Source organism: Xiphophorus couchianus, chromosome 9, assembly GCF_001444195.1.
Source record: "Xiphophorus couchianus chromosome 9, X_couchianus-1.0, whole genome shotgun sequence".
Lineage (NCBI taxonomy): Eukaryota > Metazoa > Chordata > Actinopteri > Cyprinodontiformes > Poeciliidae > Xiphophorus > Xiphophorus couchianus.
This window is the reverse complement of record NC_040236.1, coordinates 14,547,043-14,555,833: the sequence shown is the minus strand read 5'-3', so window position 1 is coordinate 14,555,833 and position 8,791 is coordinate 14,547,043. Positions and strand designations below refer to the sequence as shown.

At 39.4% G+C, this 8,791-nt stretch overlaps 1 protein-coding gene across 1 annotated transcript; it reads right to left on the bottom strand.

Annotated features, from left to right (window-relative positions):
• Positions 1 to 1,794: 1,794 nt before the first annotated feature.
• s1pr3a (sphingosine-1-phosphate receptor 3a) lies at positions 1,795 to 7,101 on the bottom strand. Its single transcript, XM_028028911.1, has 2 exons — positions 6,849 to 7,101; positions 1,795 to 4,344 (listed from the first exon to the last, which is right to left on the bottom strand). Exon 2 carries the CDS (start codon positions 4,231 to 4,233, stop codon positions 3,043 to 3,045), a length of 1,191 nt encoding a protein of 396 aa, XP_027884712.1. The 5' UTR covers positions 4,234 to 4,344; positions 6,849 to 7,101; the 3' UTR covers positions 1,795 to 3,042.
• Positions 7,102 to 8,791: the final 1,690 nt, after the last annotated feature.

Genomic DNA, 8,791 nt, shown 5'->3' with positions numbered 1-8,791 from the left:
ATCAGCTCTCCGAACAGTTCAGTTTAATCCAATCTTCAGTGAAGCTGGATGTTTTGTTTGTTGTTATTTTTTTTGCTGAATTTTAGTGAAAGAAGAAAATTGAATCTTTCAATGGTTTTTTGATGTGATGCCCTTTTAAAAAATTCTTTCACATCACTGAATCATTTAACCTGTGAATGAGCTCAAATGAATTTAATCGATGACAGAACATATTTCCTTCGAGGTGGTTTCATGAAATATTGCTTTCATGACTAATTAATAAGTGGCCTGGCTGTCTGGAAACTGCCAGTAATAATATCAGGAATTTCTCTGCATTATTCATTCCTGTCTGACCCCGGTCCGGCAATGAAAGGCAATATGAGAGCATCAATCAGTTTTACATTAGGATGTTTCATAAAGGAGTGCAGAAGGTTAGATCTAATGAGTTTTCTTTTTTCTCCTCCTACTGGGAAGCAATTAATAAAGCTGAATAATTTCTATAATAATATACATGACTGATGTTTTGTCTAAGTTTTCATAAGGTGGATTAGTATGAGCTAACATCTGCAGCGCCAGTGAGAAGTTTACTTGCAAATTCATTTTGGACTTTGAATTTAAAACACTTTTATTTCCTGGGTGAACGGACTAAATAACTAATGACTTCAATTTTAAAAAAAAGAACTAGGTGCATAACTTTAGACATTGGGTTTTCTCTAACTTCTGAAGGGTAAAAATTAAAAAACAAAAGCTTTTTGTTTTTTAATTTTCAAATATAAACATATACCGCAAATATAAACATATACCGCCACCAAACTGTGGTTAAAATGCCTTTTGATAAGTTGCAGAATGTCGAAAAGCTTTTTGTTACAGTTCATTTAAACGGAAAGATTTCCATAGAGGGCCCTAACTTTTAAACACAGTTTGCAAATTCTCAATAGTTTTAAGATTGAAACCATTCCAGAAATTAATGTTTGCTTGCTTTCAAAACCAGTGCAATAGTTTATTTGTTTTGTCCAGTTAGCACACTGGACAAAGTGTGCTAACTGGACACCCTTTGTCCAGTTGACATCTAACTGGAGAACTTTGATGTCAAAGTTTCAGCCAAAACTGTCAGGGTGAGACTTTGTAACTGCGGTATGTTGGTGGTAACGTCATGGTGCTGCCAGTGGTACTGGTAGATCGCACAAAGTGGGTGAAAAAATAAAGGGCGCTTACCTCCAAATTCAACCTTAACTCAACAGAGCGAAAACACAACAGGTTGTTTCAACAAAGTAATAATCAGAAACTTGCACAAAACTCGTCTGAGAATGGAAAACAGGATAAGACTAAACTGAGATTCTCAAAGCCCAGACCTCCGCTTGATTAAATCCACGATTAGTTATAACAATAAACTTTATTCGAGAAATAATTATTTTAGATGTAAAAGCATACAGCAATAATACTGTAGGCTTTTCAGGATTTAAAAATGTTACTATTGTCTTTGAGCCTTTTCAAATTGAACCGGAGCGCTTTGAAATTTTAGAAATCACAAGAGGTAATGAAGATGAGGAGGATCAAACGGAGGAAGAGGAAAGAGTTGGCCGAAGAAGCTGGTGTTTGTGCTGTTACTGCCACCTTCAGCTTCATAAATGAACACTTTAAGTTTAAATCAATTTTAGGAAACCATGCAGTTAAAAATAATTTCTACCAAACTCCTATGAGAAAAGAGGTCAAATTGTAAAATATCCAGAAACATGGCAACAAAAAGGTGTGGGCAACTTGCTAAGAAGAGCACAAACAGATTAAGAGTGCAAAATGTACAAAAGATCAACCTGATAAAAGAGAATAGAATTTTATTTTTTCTATTGCCTTATCGGACACTACTGTACATCAACCACAATAGTCTACTATCATTAAATAATTCACATCCAACATTCTTATTCACAAGTGGTTAAGTGATATATATATATATAAGTGGTTTCTGTGTGTGTTGGTGAGAAGCAAGTATCTTTAGATGTGGTTATGCAAATCTTGCTTGCAGACTGCAGGAGGAGTACACACATCTGGTGACAAGGTAAGCATTAAAGATCCTCAAGTTCCCCCTGAAAATAAATCAGGAATCTAAAACATTTTTATCCACATATTTTATGTATGGAAAACTCGTCACAGCCTCATGAAGCTGCTGGTCTGGCAATACTTTTCTCGCCCATAGTGCACAACAAATTACTACAGCTCTTACATTCAATGAACTTACCATTTACTTTCTGAAACTTTCCAGAAGCTTGCCAGGTAATTCAAGGGAATTTTAAAGGAACATACTGGACACTTTCCCCAAAACCTCTAAAGTACTTACCAGGAACGTAGATGTTACTTTCCAGAGCATGCCAGAAACCTTTCCTGGAAAGTACCTAATAGCTAGATAACTAGTAAAGTGGAAAAAGTGTAAGTTAGGTAAAAATACCTAAAAGAAGTAATCAACAAATTTCAAAACTTGCTGGTGATCTCCATAATGCAACCTCAAAGTATCACTTAGCTGGGAAAATAACCAGTTTGTTTAATGAAACTTCCAGAAAAGTGACCTCCAGAGGGCTGCTTCACAAAAGTAGGATTACAAAATCCGGGATAAGAGGCTAAGTCAGGCTTGTTGTAGCGCCATCAGTTTATCCAATATGTAAAAAGTGCCACCATTTGAATGCTACTGGCTTATGATGATGAATAAATATTGTGAAAGGTGAGTAAACTCTGCTGTGAACTGTGCCTGTTCAATAAGCATGGTGAAGAGGTTGAATCATGGCATGCATGACACTTTCCTGTTGAGTCTGATGGTTAGAAATGTTACTTAACTTTAATAACTGTGAAAATCAAACATATATTTTGTTCACTGTTTTGGTTTTTGATATTTATAACCATGTGTGTTAGTAGTGACCTATAGGGCTTTTTATTGTAGTCTGAGCAGAAGTAACTGTCGTGATTTTCTCCGTTCGAACTAAGTTTCATAAGCTACTTGAGCAATAGTAAACAAACAAAAAGTGGCTGGTAGTGAAGTAATGTCTGATACTAGACTATTTTTTTAGGTGACACCGCTCAGAACTTGCTGAGGGACGGCAGTGCCCCCGCCTTCACAAGCACAGCTGAGAGCAGGTCCGCCGGCCCAGGCGGGTGAAGCACTGTAGTGGGAGAAGGATCCGCATGTTTATTGTCGGAGTTTGTTGGTCCAGGAATCTTTAGAGCGGACTTGCAAGTCCCACTGCCTCCACCTCCACCCAAACTGGTCCTGCTGTTTTCCACTGTGGGGATAATGGTGCCCAGAGGAGGGTTACCCAGTGCAGGAGACCCACATGGCTCCATGCTGGTTTGAGAGCAGCAGAGTAAATTATAGAAAGCTCCTCTCATCTCCCTGCTGGACAGAGTGTATATCAGAGGGTTGAGGGCAGAGTTGAGCACGGCCAGGGTGATGAACCAGTCCACCTGGTAGAGGACCTCGCACCTTTGCGGGCTGCAACCGACATCGAGCAGGAGCAGAACGAATAAGGGGGTCCAGCAAACGACAAACACCCCAAGAACAATCACAACCGTCCGCAGCAGGACCAGAGAGCAGTCTGAAGGCCGGCTGCTCACCCTGCGGCCGCTGGAGGTCACCAGACGGTAAATCCTTATGTAGAGAATGATAATAGCAACCAGCAGCGCACTGAAAACACTAATGCAGAAGGCAATGTAACTTTCAGCGTACAATGGCAGAACTGTGGAGCAGGAATCCAGATTGTTCAGGCAGTTCCAGCCCAGACTGGGCAGGGCCCCGAGCAGCACAGACACAACCCAGCATGCTGCCAGCATTACCAGGAGTCTTCCTCGTCCGGTTGTTTCATTGGGCCGCAGACGCACCATTGTCATGTGCCTCTCAATGCCAATGGCCAGGAGACTGCAGGTGGAGGCGCTGAGGGCCACAAACATGCTTCCCTCTCTAGCCAGCCATTGCTCTGGCGTCAGGTAGAAGGTCTTACTCCCCGAGGTGAAGATATTTACCACATAGGCCACACCAGCCAGAAGGTCAGACAACGCCAGGTTTCCAATGAGCAGATACATTCGGCTGTGGAAGCGCTTGTTCCTCCAGATAGCGAGCAGAACCATTATGTTCTCCAGAATGATGAGCATGCAGATGATTAGCAGCAACACCGTCTTGCAGACGCCCCCGTTACGAGGTCGGTCCAACTTCCCCGAGTGGTTGTAGTGGTTGATGATGACAGTGTTCATCCCCTCCTTGATAACATTCTCCATCCTTGCTTTCCCAGTTCTGAATCTCCCTCAGCCACACAGCAGAGGGCGTCACAGCACTGAAAACAGGAGCTGCTCACCCTGGAAGTGTCACATCAGCCATCATACAAAGACCTGCCAAAGAGGCCAAAATTAGTCATAAAACAAAGTATTTTATTTTATTTTTTTTACAATATCTTGTTTATTAAAACATATCAATTTAAGTAAAGAAAATTTGTCAATAAACCTCTTCAGACCTGATGTTTTTCTAGCGAGCCAAAACATTTTTACTCCTCTTAATCATATAAATAACAGAGAAACCTATCTCATGTTTTTATATGTTTTTTCTGATTTGTCCATTGTAATGGACATTGTGACTAAATGATGTCATTAAAATGTAAGTAACAAAATGTATACTTTTCACATAGATTTCCTGTCATAACGAATTAGGTGTGAGCTCAACCTTTGAAAGTGAATGTCTGCATATTTGTTTGTGAAAATGTCAGAATGGAGCATATAGAATTCAAAATCTAGTTTTGCCTTTATTAATGTATTATTGAACTTTCAAATGCGCTGGCATGCTTTTATGTACAGTATTGCTAAACAGGTAACAATGGATTACACAGTTATCAAAGCATAAGCTGTCTGGGTATTTTCATGTAATCTCTAACTTTTGAAGAGAAACCTTAAAGCAGTTTCAGAGTGGCACAAGGCACAGGTGGATTTTACATTTGTTAGAGTAGAAGTGTGTTTTTCCTGTGCAGTGTGGCTTCCTGCATCTGGTGGGCACTGAATTTTTTCCCCAGATTCTGTGTGGTACAGACTGACTATTTGATCTTGCAGGACAACATCACCCATTCATTCACCGTACAGATTGAACACCTCTTGATGAGACTCTTTCAAAAAACTGGGCAATGGGTTATTTCCTAGATTAATTATCTCTCCATAATTGGGTCAGGGCTGCACAGTGGCGCAGTTGGTAGCACTGTTGCCTTGCAGCAAGAAGGTCCTGGGTTCGATTCCCGGCCGGGGTCTTTCTGCATGGAGTTTGCATGTTCTCCCTGTGCATGCGTGGGTTCTCTCCGGGTACTCCGGCTTCCTCCCACAGTCCAAAAACATGACTGTCAGGTCAATTGGTTTCTCTAAATTCTCCCTAGGTGTGAGTGTGTGTGTGAATGGTTGTTTGTCCTGTATGTCTCTGTGTTGCCCTGCGGCGGACTGGCGACCTGTCTGGGGTGTACCCCGCCTCTCGCCTGGAACGTAGCTGGAGATAGGCACCAGCAACCCTCCCGACCCCATTAGGGACAAGGGTGAACAGAAAATGGATGGATGGATGGATGGATGGATAATTGGGTCAAGGCAGTTTGAGAGTTTATACTTCATCACTGAAAAAAATAAAATAGCAAAAAGTAATTCTTAAATCCCAAATTGGCCATAAAATGCTTATAGATGGGCTGCACAGTGGCGCAGTTTGGTAGCACTGTTACCTTGCACCAAGAAGGTCCTGGGTTTGATTCCCGGCCCGGGGTCTTTCTGCATGGAGTTTGCATGTTCTCCCTGTGCATGCGTGGGTTCTCTCCGGGTTTTCCGGCTTCCTCCCACAGCCCACAAACATGATTGTTAGGTAAATTGGTCTCTCTAAATTCTCCCTAGGTATGAATGTGTGTGCATGGTTGTTTGTCCTGTCTGTCTCTGTGTTGGCCTGCGACAGACTGGCGACCTGTCCAGGGTGACCCCGCTTCTCACCCAGAACGTTAGCAGGAGATAGGCACCAGCACCTCCCAACCCCACGAGGGAAAAGGGCGTAAGAAAATGGATGGATGGATGGATGGATGGATGCTTATAGACACTTTTTTTCGTTGCACAGTAACACTGAATAATTAAGGACAATAATTAAGCATTTGTTAACATGGTCAAACTCCTGATATCCGTTGGGATGGACATTCAACAATTTAACGATAGTATTTGAAGGTACTTTTCTACTAGAAATACTTCAAATTATACTGAGAGCACCTTTTCTAAATTATTATGAACATGAATTAATATTTTTGATGGAAAACAGATACTTACTCCTCTCTTCTCTAGTTTCATAAAATGCTCCTCTTATGTCTGAAACTCAGCAATATCAAGTTAAGAGCTTGAACTTTTGTTTTTGTTTAAGAATACAATCAGTAAGAAGTATCATTCAAATGTTTTTTCTTGGTTTAAGCCCAGAAAAATAACACATCCATTCAACTGGACGTGGAGTGTGAAGGGGTTAATTTAACAAAAAAGTGCATTACTGCTGCAGAAATGTAATATTTTAACTAATACAACTTAGACGTGAGAGACAACATTAAAATCTAAACAGTTGGACCTAAAAAGCTGAAAAAGGAGATACAAGCAGCATCAACTATCCTCATTTTGTTATTTTTTGTTCTACGTTATGTTACATTAAATTAATAAATTATTATTGAAGCTAAATTAGGGTGGGAAGAAAACGGTTCAAAACAGGTTGTTCTCTTGGGGAGAAAAACACAACATCTTTAAGAATCTTTCCTAAGTTTTTCAGACGTGCGCTCAGATAATAGTCACACATCACAGCATATAAACATTTATTTATTCCACTATCAGGCTTTAGTTTTCAGGAACAACCTTACCTTTCTAAATGACTTGGTTTCTTTTAAACATCGCAGTAGAGCAGCGAGATTTGTAGAATGTCTGTGCAAACTGCAGTAAATTTTAAAACGTGGCTCCGGTCCAAAGTGAAGTCAAAAGTCCGTATTTTGAACTTGTACATACATAAGCGTCGTATAGTTCATTATTATCCTGAAAAGATCCAGAGTGAGTCCTCTTGTGGAACTTTTCTGTTTCCCTTTGCGCACAGTGACTTCTCAGTCCGGATAACTCGGCTCACCCTCCTCCTCCTCCTCCTCCTCTTCCTTTTCTTCACAGCTCCAACTGAGGCGGGATCTTCCCTGAAACGTTTATTCCTTTCTATTGTGAGTCAGGAGGTACAAACACTCTGCGTGTCAAAATGAACTGTTTTGAAAGAGATGTGCCAAACTGTGGTTACATATTTGGATTTTCAAAGTCATGGTGAATTGGACTGATTCTGTTGAGTCTCAAAATAAAAGTTGCTTGAATAAGTTTTAATTTGCTTAGCTCAACCAGAGAGCAGATTACTTATTATATCATGTAATTGCCACCAGACTTGTCCCAACACATGTTAGTTCACTGCCCCACGGGGATTTTGCGCTCTGGTAATTTCTGTCTGAAGGACTTTATATAGCCAATAATTTCATCTGTTTGTTGTGCTTCTCTATTGCAACTTCTTTTTTTTTTTTTTTTTACCTTCGTGTCAGTGGATTCATAAATTATTCATTAAATTTTGCAGCAGTTTTTGATGTAGGCAATATGGCTCTCTGCCCAGGGTGGAATGACCTGGAGGCTTCCCCCTTTTTTTCTATTTGTACCATTCTGATCATTTGGGTATATTACTCATAAACTGCTGCAACAGTAAACAGGTATATGAATTTACTTAAACTGACTTTCAAATTTTGGATTGAGTCGTTTTAGAGCTTATTTAAAGAGATTGACTTTTCTCAAACTTGTCTAATGGGTTATTAGTATCCTACAATAAATGTAGATTTCTTTAAAGGTTTATGAATAGTTGTACCTTTATCCTGTTTTAAATAATTAATAAAAAACATGTTAATTTATCAAACATTTTAACAAGATCCAGTTCAAACCAGAATTTAAAATTGCCCCAAGTAAAAAAAAAATTATTAAACTGTCCTTTCTAAATTTTTGAATGAGCGTGCATTTACTCAGAAAGTCAAAAACTCAAATCAAATGAAAGGCAAATTGTCAGTAAAGCTTAAATAATGTAAAATTTACCACATTTTTAAGGTATCATTAGGTCTATGTTTATTAGGTAAAGGAGGCAGAAAAGTGTAATAAAATACAAATATTTTTCATGTTTTTCCTTACATTCATCATGTTTCTCTTGTCTCCTCCAAGAGCTTTATCTTTTCAACTCATATCCTAGGAAGTTGGAATCCATGTTTTTTTTCTTCTGTGATATGATGAGTCATTGTTTTGTTTCTTGTTTAAATAAAAGATTTCTTGGTCCCTTTGGTACGTTATAGTGTGAGATAGGTCTGACCTCTTGCATTGGAGCCAACTGGAAAGGATGGGAAGAGATGAGTTATTCCTTTTTTGTCCTTTTATGTACTTTTTGAGACAAAAGTCATCTGTAAAAAAAACAGGGGGAAGATAACAGGTTACCAGTATCATGTTTTGAAAGTTTTGGTGTGTTTTCACTGAGCAGCCTGTTGAAAAGAGTATGATGCTGATATTTATCAAACTGTAAAGATATGAATAACTGCAGCTTGGTTTGAGGTGTAGTGAACATCTGAAGACATAGAGTGAAAGGATAGAGGCGGTTAAGTACTGAGATAATTAAATTATGGGAGGAATAATTTTTACTTGTTGGTTGGTTGAGTAGTAGCTCTGGATGTGGTTACTTAGGATCTTAATGTGGGGGCAAAATATTTATTGGCAAGTTGTCACATTGATAACTAATTTCAGTGGTGGTGTG

Coding starts and splice junctions, on each gene's coding strand:
- s1pr3a (XM_028028911.1), bottom strand. CDS start 4,233: ATGGAGAATGTTATCAAGGAGGGGATGAACACTGTCATCATCAACCAC.